This window comes from Balaenoptera acutorostrata, chromosome 5 (genome assembly GCF_949987535.1).
Source record: "Balaenoptera acutorostrata chromosome 5, mBalAcu1.1, whole genome shotgun sequence".
NCBI lineage: Eukaryota > Metazoa > Chordata > Mammalia > Artiodactyla > Balaenopteridae > Balaenoptera > Balaenoptera acutorostrata.
The window spans coordinates 29,965,370-29,981,377 of NC_080068.1; the positions used below are offsets into that span (position 1 = coordinate 29,965,370).

The 16,008-nt window shown below is 37.2% G+C and overlaps 2 protein-coding genes across 2 annotated transcripts in view; one reads left to right on the forward strand and one right to left on the reverse strand.

Moving 5' to 3' along the window:
* TMEM184C (transmembrane protein 184C) overlaps positions 1-5,810 on the forward strand; it is a 31,806-nt gene extending 25,996 nt beyond the window's left edge. Inside the window, exons 6-10 of the mRNA XM_007189386.3 lie at positions 861-954; positions 2,587-2,699; positions 4,052-4,151; positions 4,678-4,849; positions 5,064-5,810. Of these exons, the coding sequence (XP_007189448.1) occupies positions 861-954; positions 2,587-2,699; positions 4,052-4,151; positions 4,678-4,849; positions 5,064-5,329 (745 nt within the window). The 3' untranslated portion in view covers positions 5,330-5,810. The remainder of the gene's footprint in view (positions 1-860; positions 955-2,586; positions 2,700-4,051; positions 4,152-4,677; positions 4,850-5,063) is intronic.
* Positions 5,811-6,457: 647 nt separating this feature from the next.
* Positions 6,458-16,008, reverse strand: part of PRMT9 (protein arginine methyltransferase 9) — a 30,139-nt gene continuing 20,588 nt past the window's right edge. Inside the window, exons 10-12 of the mRNA XM_007189387.3 lie at positions 12,555-12,708; positions 7,938-8,060; positions 6,458-7,646 (exon numbers count right to left, since the gene is read on the reverse strand). Of these exons, the coding sequence (XP_007189449.2) occupies positions 7,431-7,646; positions 7,938-8,060; positions 12,555-12,708 (493 nt within the window). The 3' untranslated portion in view covers positions 6,458-7,430. The remainder of the gene's footprint in view (positions 7,647-7,937; positions 8,061-12,554; positions 12,709-16,008) is intronic.

Genomic DNA, 16,008 nt, shown 5'->3' on the forward strand with positions numbered 1-16,008 from the left:
CTGGAAAGCATTATCAAATATTCTTTTTCAAGTATTAATGTTCACACAGCTTTACAGAAACATCTAGTACGTGAAGTTAAAGTATACCACTATAGATTCATTACATGCCTTTATTTTCTAAATGAGTACTGTATTCTAAAGAAGAAAACATATTTTTCTTTTTAAAAAATTCTGTCAAGTCTTAGCACTTCAGGTAAAATGGGGTATCATTAAGCTACCTGGTAAAACTATTCCCTAAAAATTTGAGAACATCAAATAGTTTAAAGCAGGTAGATTGTGTATTTTATCTGCTAGCTATACTAGCATTCTGTCTGTTAACAGAGGAAGAATGGAAAGAAGCATTCAATTCTTTATTCTGCTTCTGTGCTAGCAATTCTTTAATGACATTTGCCTTGGAATTAAACCTGATTCACTTATTTATGAAGGCATGCTTTATTTCTCTGCTGTTTAGAAATTGGGTAATTAAGACAAGTTAATACTTAGATCTGGGTCATCAAAAAAGTTGCCTCCAAGACAATTTGGGAGAAAAAATTATAGTTGTAGTTATAGACCTGCACTATATGTTTTTAACAATCTTTTTAAAATTAGGCAGCATCATTTTTTTGAATCTAATAATTACCCTTTCTAGTTCAATGTATGTCTTTTGGATTTCCTTCAAATTGGAGGAATAGTAATATGGTAACATTTCTAGAAAAAATGTTTTTAATTTTTGAACCACCTCTATGGCCAAAATCAAGTGACTATCTACAGGATCTTTGAAATAAACTGACTTCTAAATTTAAGTATTGCTGTCATTGCTGTATTTTAAAATGTATTTTTGATTTAGTTATTCATGAAGTCTCATTTTTACCATTTTTTAGAATCTGTGAGCTGCTTGGTATATATGATGAAGGGAACTTTAGCTTTTCAAATGCTTGGACTTACTTGGTTATAATAAATAATATGTCACAGTTGGTAAGTAAATATTCATCTTAACTGTACTAAATTTAGATCTATAACTCTAAATTTTTTTAGGGAAAGTTTCTTCTGGAATAAAGCTTAATTGTAACTTTAATATTGAACTTCATCTGTAGGAAGAACTTGAAACTTTAACATATCTTTATACATATATAAAGATATAATATCTTTGTTGATTATCTGGTGACTTATACACTGACTCAATTATGTTTTTTCATTTGGTTCTGGTATTCATTGCATAATTATATGGATATGTCATAAATAAAAGCACAATGCTCTCCTTTAAAAAAAATCACATATCCTAGGCATATTCAGAAAGAAAAATGCCTTATTGGTATATGACAGTACAGGGCTTGAATAAAAATGGGAGAATAAAATTCTCTCATATATTTGGAATTGAAAATTGAGAATGCCAGTTTTTAAAGATGATGTTGTAGAAACTGAAATGCTCCAAAGATATAACTATTGGATCCTTTCAACTTAAGAATGTGCATTTTATTGAAAATCTTTCATTAATCTTTTCAGCAGAATAATAGTTTAGGTGCAATGGCATGAATGTGCGGTATTAGAAATTTATAATAAAAATCAAACGCTTGTGTATTCAAAGCTTTTCCATATGTTCATAGTCTCTGGAACCAGTAATTCCACTTCTGGGAATGCCTCAAGAAATGGCCAGAAGTACTTTTGCTTTCAGTGTGTTTGTATATAAAGCCTATTGTTTGTTAATTGTAAAAGCCTGGAAACGGTCCGGCTAGTTAAATATACCATGTTCCTTCCATTGGCCAAAACATTAGGCAGTTATTTAATGAAATATATAGAAAAGGGCACTTTAAGTGGAAAAAAAATCAGGCAACAGAATTTTATATTTAGTTGATTATACCTGCTAAAACCCACCTTATGTGTAGAAAGAAATGGTTGGATGATGGGACTATGAACAACTTTATACTTTTCTTTACTGCTTTCATATTCTAAAATAATTTAAATGAGCATTTTATAATAGGGAAAAGTAAACTTTTACGGAAATGTTCATTGTTATGCAACACTATGCTAATTACAACTGATTTCTAAAAATAGTTAATGTCTTGAGCATTTATCTTTAAAAAGTAAATTCAGCTGGATTAACATACTGCCCTCAAGAAAAATGGTTTCCCTGATTACTTACTTTCCAATTTCATGGTTAGTTTTATTGAAGTAGTACTTATTTAATGTGTTCACTTATAAATAATATGCATACAATTAGTAGTTAGTAAGCTTAGCCCTTATAAAATGAACAGTAATTTGTGTATAAAAGCCATTAACAAGCAGATAGATGTTTTTATTTTGGTTGAATGAGAGCCTTTTCTTCCATTCATGGCAGTCACTTGTTCATTGTGTTCTTTGTGGGCTCCAGTAAGTGAACACTTAAAACCATTTTCAGGGAAGATGTTATACATCTCTTCTGAGAAATTTCATACTGTATATATTCATCCACAGTAAACTATAAAAGCTTGTTGTCAATCTAAAAATAAAGCCTAGAAAATTTTGCCTGAAACATTGCTCTGTACCAGGTCTCTGGTCTATAACTTTAATATCAATATTTCTAATACCATATTTAGTTATTCTTATTTAAGAACTTTTGTTTGTTTCTAGTTTGCCATGTATTGTCTCCTCCTGTTTTATAAAGTACTGAAGGAAGAACTGAGTCCAATCCAACCTGTTGGCAAATTTCTTTGTGTAAAGCTGGTGGTTTTTGTTTCTTTTTGGTAAGTGTTGCTTTCTCTTAAATGTTCTCATTTTCTAAAGGGCAATAAAACTGTTGATTCGGAAGGATTTTTAAAAGTCTTAATACGGAAGATGAATTAAAATGTCTACTTAGCTTTCAAAAAGTTCATTCTTTTAGCCCTTCTTGGTTTTTCATAAAGAAATAATTAGATGGTCACTGTAACATTTATAAAAAGAAAACAGTTTGAGACACTAAATGTCTCAACACTAAGGGAATCATTAAAAAAAATCATGGTCTCTTTATATAAGAGAATACAGTTTGGAAGATAAACATCATATAGAATATTTAATGTGAGGAAATGTTCATTAGTAAAAATATTGTTTAAAACAGAGGGCAAAACTATACATGGTCCCAGTTTAGTAAAGGCGTGGGTGATTGGGGCCTAGAAACAAATACACCAAATTTAACAATATACAAATAATACAAAAAGGGGGGAAAGAAAAATCCCTGAAATCCCACCACCCAGCATGAATGATTGAGATTGTGGTCCCCGTCATTTTATAAAACTCCACAGAAATACATACTATAAAAACTTGTAGAACTCAATGATATGTTTACTATATTGCAGTCATAGTTCTTTGTAAGTACAGTGAGGATGTAATTTTGTTGTTTGGGTTTTTTGTTTTCACCTCATATAGTATTCTGATATGTGGATAAAACTTTTTAACCAATCTCCTATTGACATTTAGGTTGTTCCTAATTTTTTTTTTACCATTACAAGCAATATTGAAGTGAATATTCTTGTATATAGATCTATGAAAACTTATCTATCTCATTTTAGCTGTTTAAATTTAACCTAGGGGCAGATCCCTAGATTTGCTTGAAATACTCAGTATGACTCCCCATCTTGGAGTCAGACCCCTTCTGAGTTTGTCTCTAGTTCCAGGACTTCAAACAAGACTGGTTTCAAAATGTTCTTTAAAATAATCTGAGTAATCAATTGATACATGGATAAATAACATTTAAGTATCTGTTCTTTATTTCATTTTAAATTCCAGTTGTACAAGGTGTTAGGCATTGTCTATGTGTAGGAAGAACTTAAAAGCTAATTACTGTGCACACTTTCAAAACAAAAAAAGACTATAAACCACGTACTGAAGTTCTAAGAATACATAATCAAAATTCATGTGATGAAACTGTACTAAAAGTAAATTTGTAAAACAAGTATATTTAATACAGATACACAGTGTCTTCAGGAATACGCTGTAAAGGCAGGGTGGCGGTGGTCCACAGGTTGTGCTGGGGTTTAACTTTTTAAATGGCATATTTTTAAAGCAACTGCTCATTTTATGCTTGATATAGATTTGGCGTTTACCTTTTCCTAACATATAGGCAAGCAGTAGTTATTGCTTTGTTGGTAAAAGTTGGCGTTATTTCTGAAAAGCATACGTGGGAATGGCAAACAGTAGAAGCTGTGGCCACAGGACTCCAGGTAAGTAATGCTCTCTCTGAATTCAATAGAACTTTACTATTTGTTAAGCATTTTTACATGTTATCTCCTCAACCTGACCACATGCAGGCTATGGAGCTACTGCTATCCTCACTTCACATGTGAGGAAATGGGGGAACCCTAGAAAAATTGGTCACAGTTACTAATTTGTAGTAGAACCAGGAACAGAACCTAGATTTTGTTATTCCTACTCTATTTCACTTTCTGCATTTCTCCTCTAAGTCCTTGGACAGTGGAAGAGAATGCATTGCACTTGGCAAAGAATACTTGATTGAGGTAGTGCAAAATAGAGTTAAACTTTTGGCATTTTGTGGTTTGTTTTTTTTTTTGAAGACGTCAAAAATCATGATTTTGGAAAATGAAAAAGTGAATACAGTCTAGTGGGAAAAAAACAGCTGTTGGTATTTGAGTACTTTTGAAAAGAGAGAAAGATAGTGCTTTTCCTTTTTACGTGCAAAACTAGATTTAAACTCCGACATGGCTGATCCTGTTGATCTTGTTGTCGTAGGACTTTATTATCTGTATTGAGATGTTCCTTGCTGCCATTGCTCATCACTACACTTTCTCGTATAAACCGTATGTCCAAGAAGCAGAAGAGGGCTCATGCTTTGATTCCTTTCTTGCCATGTGGGATGTTTCAGATATTAGGGATGATATTTCTGAACAAGTAAGGCATGTTGGTAAGTACCAGACATTTAATTCATTCGAATAGGCTATTGTAGTTCTATCAGGTCTCTTTAAGAGGTGAAAAGACTTTGTGTAAAGCAGTACCACAGTAAGGCTCTCCAAATTGGGAGGAGGGAAGCGGGGAGCTTATTTTTAGCATGGCAAGTTTATAGTGGTAAAAATAACCAAACTTTTGGCTAACTCAGAAACCTTTATGTTGCTTTAAAGGAAGGACAGTCATGGGACATCCTAGGAAAAAGTTTTTTCCTGAGGATCAAGATCAAAATGAACACACAAGCTTGTTATCCTCGTCATCACAAGATGCAATTTCCGTTGTCTCTTCTGTGCCACCTTCACCCATGGGTCACTATCAAGGGTTTGGACACACTGTGACTCCCCAGACTACACCTACCACAGCTAATGTATCTGACGACATATGTAATGATACTACAGGAGAGAAAAAAGAACCTTCAGATAAGTCCGTGGCCTCCTGAACAGTGTGCAGAGGCTGTGCTACTACCATGTTATTTCATTACCTGGTATCCCATTGCTCAGGATTTTGTGCTTGGGACAAGCCGTTAATGATGGAAAATTTCAACAAAATGGCGAAAACCAGGTACAACTACTGGATTCATACAACTAGGTTTTGTATATCACAAATAATCAGTCTGAATATCCTAGACTTAGACTTGACTTCTTAACACTATAGAGTATCACATACTCAAACGGTAGAAAGTGACTACTAAACGTTCTTGACGTTACAGTGCTCTATCAAGAGGAGGACGTTAAAAAAAAAAAATCAGTGCTTTCTACCACTGCTGCATGAATATAATGCTCTGGAACTAGCAGAAAGTGTAATTCGGAAATATGAATTAGTGGAACTTAACCATAACCATGTGCCATATATGCTTACCCAACAATGATTTCTCTATTTCTCAACTGGGTGTCTTTCAATAAATAAGAATTTATCATTTATTTTCTGCAACTTTTTATGTCCCTCATTCTTTCAACGTAGACCCTTAATGTTATAACAAAAAGTTCGTGAGTAGAGGCACAGCAGAAAGAAATTAAGTCCAAAAAATTAAAGGGTTGAAAATCATGTAGCTACAATGAAAGAGGCCTATATCTTTTACATTCCTACTAGGAGACGTATCTGACCTAATCTATTAATCTTAAAACAACTACTGTCTAAAAATCATATTTGCACCAATGTGAACAGATTAATATCCAGGACTTGGAGATGAAAAGAATAAAGTGGATGGAAGAGTGGAAGAATAAATAAGAAACTTGTGATAGAAACAGAGTCTGCTTTTCCTCAGTGCTACTAAAGGTGTCAGCAAATGTAAATCTCAGCTGAGTAGTCTTAATTATTTATCAAACCACAGTCAGAAGACTTATAGATGCTATTCGGGAGAAATGTATTACTTAGGATGGAGTTCCTCTAATTGTTAATCACAACCCATTGGGTCTAACATTTTACACTGAAAATAAATACAGAAAGGGCCAGAGCGGTATGTTGCAAATAGCAAGGATAAGTATCATTTCTCAAAACCTATGCTTTATATATGTAAGCGCATATACATACACACACACACATACACAAACATACATACTGGTTCACAGTAATTAGATACAAAGTTTTTATTCTGTCCATTATTATAAACTAAACATTTCTATTGAAAATAAAGTTGGGCAGTATAATATGAGAGGCAAGGAGAATAGGCAGTGTGAAGAGAAGGTACATCTTATTTTCTGTGTGGCTTACCTACAGAGAGCACACAGTATATACAAGGCATGATAATCTTCTTCCTTATTAATCTCCCTATTTCAAGTCTTTAAAATCTGGACTAATTATTTTTTCCTTTCTGTGTATCCAAATCAAAACTTTGAAAAATACTGGTTTAGGTTTAACTCTTTCTTGAACTTAATTTATCAGCTTTAAATTTTTTCTTCGCCAAAGGTAGACCACGAAAAATGCTGCCTCCTAAGATTTTATTTTGTCCCTCTTTTACTCTTTTAATTACATTTAGTCTAGAGCTTTAAATTCTTACTCAGGTTTGCATACCCAAAACACAAAAACTGAGAAGGAGGTTCAGAAGTATTTCACTGTTTACAAGAAGCAAGCTTGGAATTTACAGGTAACCATAAACCCTCAGTCTAAAGTGGAAGCCAGCTTTTTGAGGTATTCCCCACTATAAGTTTGGATTTGAGAAAAATAGCCAAGATGCCTAAAAAATGAATATGAGACTCAAAATTCATTATATTTATAGCTTTAGAGTACAAACTAACAGGTCTGGCAAAATTTAATCTATAGTAAGTAAAACCAAGCAGTAAAAACAGTTTCCTAATTTGAAAAATTAATGACAGCCTTTTCCAGTAAGGAAGTCTGCAGCAATGTTTTTGTAATAATGCTACTCTTTAATTTAGGATCTTTTAAATACACTTTATTAATGTCAATTTTTAAAAAATATTTGACCATTACAAGGACTTAAATCTTTGTACCTCCGTTTTATGATTACAATCCCACTACTAATTCAGACTAGAACTGTGTACTTGCTGCTCTACTTCCACCTTTTTTCAGTAGAAAACTGCTCTTCATTGCTTTACTGTGATGCTGACGTTGCTTTTGTGGTGCTGGACGTTGAGTACAAGTTCGTCTCCCATTTCCACCTGGATGGGATTATCTAAAACAACTGCAGCTTGTTTCCAGTGGGAGGCTTCACTCGAAGTATCCAACCTAATCTCATCGTCAAGGTACATATGATACCAAAAGGGAATGGCAGTCACCTGTCCAGATTTACAAATGCGTACCTATGAAAATTAAGAAACCATGAAAATTTCATCAGAGGAAACAGAGCAGACTTGGATAAGTCTTTGTCTTTTTAGCTTTAGATCCAAATTTTATAAAGGAATATATTTAATCACCCAATTCAAATTAATACCAACCTGTTTTATTCACTAATATTTACCCAAGCCCATGTTTGGATATTGTTCAGAAAATTTAAGTCTTCAAAGGAAGTGGCTACAACTATTTTATGTATGTAAAGTAGTATATAGTTTAAGATAATTCTGAATATGACAAGAGTAATCATTTTATATTACCTTTACTTCTCTGTTAGAGGTGTTCAAATATGGCGTCATTAAGTCTAGTCTTAAGAGTTCCACTGGTTTGCTTAAAGGTATACAGGGCAGTGAGGATAGGTCCAAAAATACACGTATAGGTACCTAAAGAAAGTATAAAATTTTCACTTTTACTCAATTCTTTTTTTGACCAAGTCTCGTTAAGTTTCCTGCTTTGTACTTCGCTCAGTATGATACAGTGCTTTTGACATCTATTACCTCGTTTAATTCCCACATCAACCTTAAGGCATAAGGACTTCCATGATTCCGTTTTACAGGAAGAATGAACAAACCAAGGTTTTAGGCTGGTTAAATAATTTTCTGTGATTTCAATTATCTATAGTTTCTTCGCTTGGATGAAAGCAAATTTTTACTTAACCAGGCAGCTCCGAAAAGTTTAAGCCAAGGATGTGCTTATGTGTGGAAGATGAACTACTAAGCAGATAGTACAGTAAGCCCCCTACGTATGATCAAGTTCCGTTCCAAGAGCACATTTCTAAGTCCAACCAAGTTAGCCTAAGTACCCCACTAACACAATCAGCTACATAGTACTGTACTGTAATAGGTTTATAATACTTCTCACACAAATAATGCATAAAAAACAAGCACAAAAAATAAAACATTTTTAATCTTATAGTACAGTACCTTGAAAAAATGATCCAGTAATGTCTGGGTAGTAGCTCTTTTTTTCTCATCATAGATGAAAAAGTAGCACTGGATTGCATTCTGAACGGCTGCTGCAACCTTCGTGGTACCGTTCTACATTCGAGTCCTCTGCCTCAAAAACTAACAGTGCCCCTTCAAATAAAGAAAATCCCCTTGCCATTTCCTGCACTGTGAATCTCTTCGGTTCTTCAGTCTCTTCTTCCTCTTGTCTCTCTTTGTCCTTTCTCTGGGTCGAAGAGAATTCAGGAAATTCCCGGACAGCTACCGTATCTGCACTCATTGCCTCGCCGCTTTTACACTGTGAAGGTCGGCTCTAGCCTTGAACCGATGAAACCAGCCATGGCTGGCATTAAAAGATTTGCCCTCTGATTCTTCGCCATGTTTCTTCTTCAAGTCTTCGTAAAGGCTTTCAGCTTTCTCTTGCGTCAGCGTTAAGCTGAGCGGGACTCGACGCTGATGCTGATCCTGCCTCCACACGCTGAGAAGCTTCTCCATCTCCTCCATCACTTTTCCACGCTTCTTCGATATTGACATCATCGGCACAGCAGACTTCACATGTTCCACGATCTTGTCCTTGTTCTTTAGAAGCGTGCTGATGGTTGAATGATTCAACCATCTTTTCGCCTCACTCCACTTTCAATTGTTTTCTCTTTTGTTTCCATCGTTATCGCTTGGTGCCTTAACAGTACCAGCTACATCACCGCTGCTTTTACGCTTGCTTCCAGACATCTGGGCTTGAAATAAAGATACTGTGCCACTGTACTCTATACAGTACAGTACACAAAAGCACAACCACTTGTAGAGGATGCACGCACGTGACAACGTATGCCAGACACAGGAACTAACTTACGTGATTGGACATGCGAACTCACATTCGCATCTTTGAAAGTTCGCAACTTGAAGGTTCATATGTAGGGGACTTACTGTACAACATTAATTATTGAACTGTTTGAGCAAATATGCCAAATTCAACCAAACAACTAATAGTGGATTTCATTTTGAAAATAGTTTATTTATCTAGAAGGCAGTGGTTCTCAACTTTGACTGCAAATTAAAATCACCTAAGGAGGTTTTAAAAAGTCCAACTGCTCAGGCCACACCTCAGATCCATCTGGAGTTGGGATCCAGATCCCAGTAGTTCTGAGAGTACAGTCAAGGTTGAGAACCACTGCTATAAACTGTTCCATCAATTTTAGTGGCAATGGAAACTTCCTACTAATAACTTTTAGCCTTCTCATTTGAAATAGAAAGGAAACTGTTTAAGAAGTGTGAGAGCAACTGTTCATGGTGAGAAAGGACACAAATATATAACCTCTCCCTGGGCATCCTTGAAGGCATCCAACCTTTCCTCCCCATAAAAACAGCAATTCCATGCCATTTCCAAGACTCTTGCCCTATATCCCTATTTGTATCAGTTACCAGAAGAACAGCCCGAGATTCCTGTGTCACCTCTCATCACCTGCACTCTAATCCCCACACAGCTGTACCCATCCCTCATAATCTGTCCTCACTTGTTTCTCAACCTAGCCTACTGGCCACTCCTGTCATCTTTGCTAATTCCTTCTTAGATTTCCAATGTAGAGCTCATAACTTTGTGAGTTCTCTAGAATTTAGTTCTCAGCCCTCTTCTCTTTCTACACATCCCCAAGGTGATTGCATCCCGTTATTCTGGCTTTAAATATCATCTACCAAATCTGACTGCCAAATTTACATCTCCAGGCTAGCTATTTCTCTGAATTCTTATCCAACTGCTTAATGACCCCATAAAAACGGAAGCACAACCTGATCCTCCTGCTATTTTCCCCATATCAGTAAATGGTAACTATCCTTCCAGGCGCTTTCTCATACCCCATGTCCCATCTATCACAAAACCTACCTTCAAAATACATCAACAATCTTACCACTTTGCACCACAACCATTGCTACCACTCTAGTCTGAGTCACTACCACCTCTCTCCTGGATTACTGCAATAACCTTATGCCTCTGCCGGCTCTCCGTGGTGGTCTACTCCCAATACAGCACCCATATAGCAAGCCTTTCAAAACAAGTCACACCTTATCACTCCTCTGGTCAATACCCTCCAGTTGTTTTCCACCCCTTTCAGAGTAAGAGCCAAAACCTTCACCACAACCTCTACAGGAGGCTCTACAGGATCTGGCTCCTAATACTTTTCTCACTGCATCCTTCATCCGACTCTCCCTCATGGTTTCCTGCTGTTTCTGAATACTCCAATCATGCTCTTGCCTCAGGTCTTTGCACTTGTTGACCCTTTGACTTATATATGGTTTGCTTCCTTATTTCTCTCTGGTCTCTGCTTAAATATCACTTATCCTTGAGTCCTTTCCTTAGGCATTACCTAAATAAAACAATATCCCATCCCTCCAACTCCCATTCTCCTCTAACCTTCTCACGTCTCACCATCTATCATACTAATCTTTCTACTCCTTTGTTTATTGTCCATCTCTTGTTTCCTTATTGTCAATTTGAATGTTAGCTCCATGACAGCAGGAACTTATCTCTTTAATTTCATGACTATATTCCCAAAACCTAAAAGAACACATAGACATTTGCTGAATGAGTAAATACATTTCTGCTGTTTTCTGTATAGCATTTTTTTTTTCACAACCTCTCATTTTGTTTCATTGGTTCACTCAGTTGTCGGTGTAATAGTCAGATAATCATCACATTAGAGGAGAGGAGACAATATCATCTCAGAAACTGGGTGAGGAGACTAGGAAACGTAAAACTGCCAAGCGACTTCATGGAGCCTCTTGAGATGAGTGGTCGCAAGTAGAAGAGAGACCACAGTCAGCATATTGAGCTGCAGGGGTACTGGTGTAGAGAAGGCAGAGAGCTGGATTTAACCATGGTGAGATCTTCCCAGGCCAGCAGGAAAGTGGAAAAGAAGGGATATGTGAAAAATACATCAACCATGAAACATAAGCTGTTAAGGAAAGGAGGATATGAGATGGGAGGCAGGGTGAAAAGATGGCAGGATTAAAATATAGATTCTGATGGAATCGAAGAATTGCTGATGTCAGGATCAGGAGAGAATACGCTAGAAAGATAGGAGATGGTAGTATTTTGGGACCACACAAAGAAATAATTTAAACTTCTCTGTCTTCTGGTAAGTGTATTTTGTTTATTAAACTCTCCAGAAAAACTAAGAGTAAATAAACTCTAAAACCTTAGTCTGCTCTGAAAAAATCATTTACTCAACAAATTTATATTTGTTTAGCAAGTATTGTTCATGGAAGATCTAACAATGCATATTCAAGAGCTTACCATCTATAGCCTTTTGATAAAAGGTATAGATATCACTCCTTTACTTCGGTACTCAACATCCCACTTCCCAAAATGCTGCTTTGGCTTACATGGCAGATTCCACCTATTTCCAGCCCCAAACCTCTTCCCTAGACATTCCATCCACTCCCACAAATTTTATTTTGCTGCTAGTAGCTCTGCCAGCACTAAATCCTTGTTTCCCAAACAGCCACTAACCCCTTTTCCTAGGCTCCTACCTTCCTGCCCCTTGCAGTCTGACTGCCCACGCATTAACTGCTCACACCTATCACCTGCCAGCCTGAAGTCTCAAGGTAATTAAGGGGTCATGTTTAGAACAGATGTCTCCTTCTGTCAGCTGCTGTTTTGGACAAGGAGCACACTTTTTCATAAGACTAAACCCAGTACCCTATTTTCCATTTACAACAGTGGTTCCAAGCAAAATCTACAGACTTTTGTCAGTAGGAACAACAGAATTCCTTGGCTATACTAACCCCTAGGTTGATTTTTACCAGTAGTAAGTTCCTTTGCTATAGAAAACTGATTACCATCCCAATCCAGCTAAACATAGTGACTGTAAAACTACAGAGAGAGGTAAGGCAGACTGTGGGCAACAGCCAAGTGGTTGAACTTCTCTTCAAAACACCTACCTGAAACTGGTTAATAAAAGGTGCTACGTTAAATCCAAGAGTTCGTTCTGTTCCCTGCACAGCGCTCTCCTCCACCAGGGTCTGCGATTCCACGAGCAACCCAAACATCAGCACGTACTGGGGAAAGATCTTACCTCCAGACTGCAGCAAACACCTGGAGGAACGAAAAATGCTTTAAAAAGCATCCTGATTCTCCACATTCTATAAGTACCAATAACTAAACCATGACTAATTGAGGAGCTACAGATTGTATATAATCTAACACACTTTAGACTGGTACCTGGCTGCTAGCTCAGAATGGCAGACTGCTTGAAAAGTAACCAGTCAGCTGGATGGATACAAGTTTTTACATTAAGGAAGAATCATCAATGGCTATTAAAACTAGTGGGTAAGGGGGACTTCCCTAATGGCACAGTGGATAGGACTCCGCGCTCCCAATGCAGGGGGCCAGGGTTCGATCCCTGATCAGGGAACTAGATCCCACATGCATGCCACAACTAAGAGTTCGCATGCCACAACTAAGGAGCCTGCAAGCTGCAACTAAGGACACTGCCTGCCACAACTAAGGAGCCCACATGCTACAACTAAGGAGCTGGCGAGCTGCAACTAAGGAGCCCACCTGCTGCAACCAAGACCCAGTGCAACCAGATAAATAAATAAATGAATAAATTAAAAAAAAAAAAAAACACTAGTGGGTGAGGGACTTCCCCAGTGGTCCAGTGGTTAGGACTCTGCACTTCCACTGCAGAGGGCACAGGTTCAGTCCCTGATTGGGGAATTAAGATCCCGCATGCTGTGCAGTGCAGCCAAAAAAAAAAAAACAAACTAGTGGCTGAAAGTTTGATTAGGAAAAGGATATTTACATAGTCTCAAAGTATCACCCCCATAAATGACTTGCTTATTACAAAGGGAAAATAGCAACTTAGGGTGGAAAAACCTGAGGGATACAACTTAAACTAACTGATCTAAATTCACATCAACAATATGGGATAAAGCAACACCATGTGCCTTTGTGACAAAATTTCTGTGGTATTCCTCTGTAAAATGGGTAATCTGACTCTAGTAAGAAACATGAGAAACATTCCACAAAATAAAAGGCCTGCACTTTTCAAAACTGCGAATGTCATGAAAGACTGAGGAACTCTGGGCATATACCCAGAGAAAACCATTAATTCAAAAAGACACATGCGGGCTTCCCTGGTGGCGCAGTGGTTGAGAATCTGCCTGCTAATGCAGGGCACACGGGTTCGAGCCCTGGTCTGGGAAGATCCCACATGCCGCGGAGCAACTAGGCCCATGAGCCACAATTACTGAGCCTGCGCGTCTGGAGCTTGTGCTCTGCAACAAGAGAGGCCGCGATAATGAGAGGCCCGCGCTCCGCGATGAAGAGTGGCCCCCGCTTGCCGCAACTAGAGAAAGCCCTCGCACAGAAACGAAGACCCAACACAGCCATAAATAAATAAATAAATAAAAATTAAAAAAAAAAAAAAAAGATACATGCACCCCAATGTTCACTGCAGCACTATTTACAATAGCCAGGTCATGGAAACAACCTAAATGCCCATCGACAAACGAAACGAATGGATAAAGAAGATGTGGCACATATGTACAATGGAATATTACTCAGCCATAAAAAGGAACAAAATTGGGTCATTTGTAGAGACATGGATGGACCTAGAGGCTGTCACACAGAGTGAAGCAAGTCAGAATGAGAAAAACAAATACCGTATATTAATGCATATATGTGGAATCTAGAAAAATGGTACAGATGAACAGGTTTGCAAGGGAGAAATAGAGACACAGATGTAGAGAACAAACATGGACACCAAGGGGGGAAAGCAGGTGGGGGGGATGAATTGGGAGATTGGGATTGACATATATACACTAATATGTGTAAAATAGATAACTAATAAGAACCTGCTGTATATAAAAATAAAATTAAAAAAAAAAAAAAGACTGAGGAACTGTTCCAGAATAAAGAAGACTAAAGAAACTAAATGCAATGTGCGATCCTGGACTGAATTCTGGACCAGGAACAAAAAAGCTATAAAGGATATTACTCCAACAAATGGTGAAATCTGAGTAAGATTTTTCCCTTAGATATCAGTACTGTGTCCATGTAGATTTCCTAATTTTGTTAAGTGTGTGATGAATATATAAATGAGTGTCCTTTTTCTTACAAAATACACACCAAGGTGTTTAGGGGTAAAAGAATACGATATCTGGAACTTACTCTAAAGTGTTGAGAGAATAATAAAGCACATGTGGCAAAACAGTAACAATTTGTGAATCTGGGTGTAAGGTACATGGTTTGGTTCTTTGTACTGTTCTCTAACTTCTCTGTAAGCTTGCAATTTTTTCAAAATAAAAAGCTAAACACTCTGAAAGGGAAAAAAGAAGTGATTAAAAATCCAAACACTCTATTAAGAGTGTGAATAAAGGGTTAACAAAACCCTTTCTCCTCCTACAGTTGATCCTGGATTCACCTTCTGTTTCCCTGGAAATCCCCAAAAGGTGGAATGTCAGCTGTGTTATCAGCAACCCTGCTCATGATTTTAAAAAATTTTAAATGCCTCTTAATAGGTAGATGCATCTGGATTGAGAGAACTGTGAACTATAAATGCCTGACAGGAAGCCACACCACCTCTGGGCTTCCCTGAGTGTGGGATGTCTTGTAACCACTTGTTCCTACTGCTGGGACTTGAAAGCTATGCCCCTGTGAGAAGTTCCTATATGAGATGTAAGGCTCTTAAGCCAAGGCAGCTCCCACGCCCACATGCACAGGGCTGTTTCCACACACCTGAGCTGTGTGGGAGGCATGAGAGCGGAGGGTGGGTCACCTACTGCCATCAAAGGAAACGGACGTGGAGGATACTCTAAGGCACTTTCATCGTTCGCCACATTTACAATCAAACGTTAAATCCCTCATTTTTACGGAACATTCCAAGTCGGTTTCCTCTTGAACTTCTAGGACAGGCTACTACAGACAGCTGGACTCTGTATTATCTATCGTATGTATCTTTCATAGTAAGCTTTCACTCTTAAATGTTTCTAGTCAGTAAGGATCTATTTATAAAAATACAGGACTAAATGTCTGACCAATGCATATCTAAAAAAAAATAGTTCCTGCAAGTTTCTAAAATTGTATGCCACGCAGTTTCCCTGAATAGATCATTGAAATCTTGACAAACTATAAAAACACCCCATTCCTCAAAACCACTTTGGCACTTCTGCTCTTAAGTTAGTTTCAAATTCTTCATTCTGCTTTTACTAAACTGATTATCTCAACCATTTAAAAATGTCTAAAACCAGAACAACCACTGAATTATAACAACAAGACATGGTAACTAAATGTAATACAGGTCTCTTGATTAGAACCTAGACTGGGGAGAAAAAAAACGCAACAGAGAATATTACTGGGATAGCAGAGAAAATTTTAATACAGACTATCTAC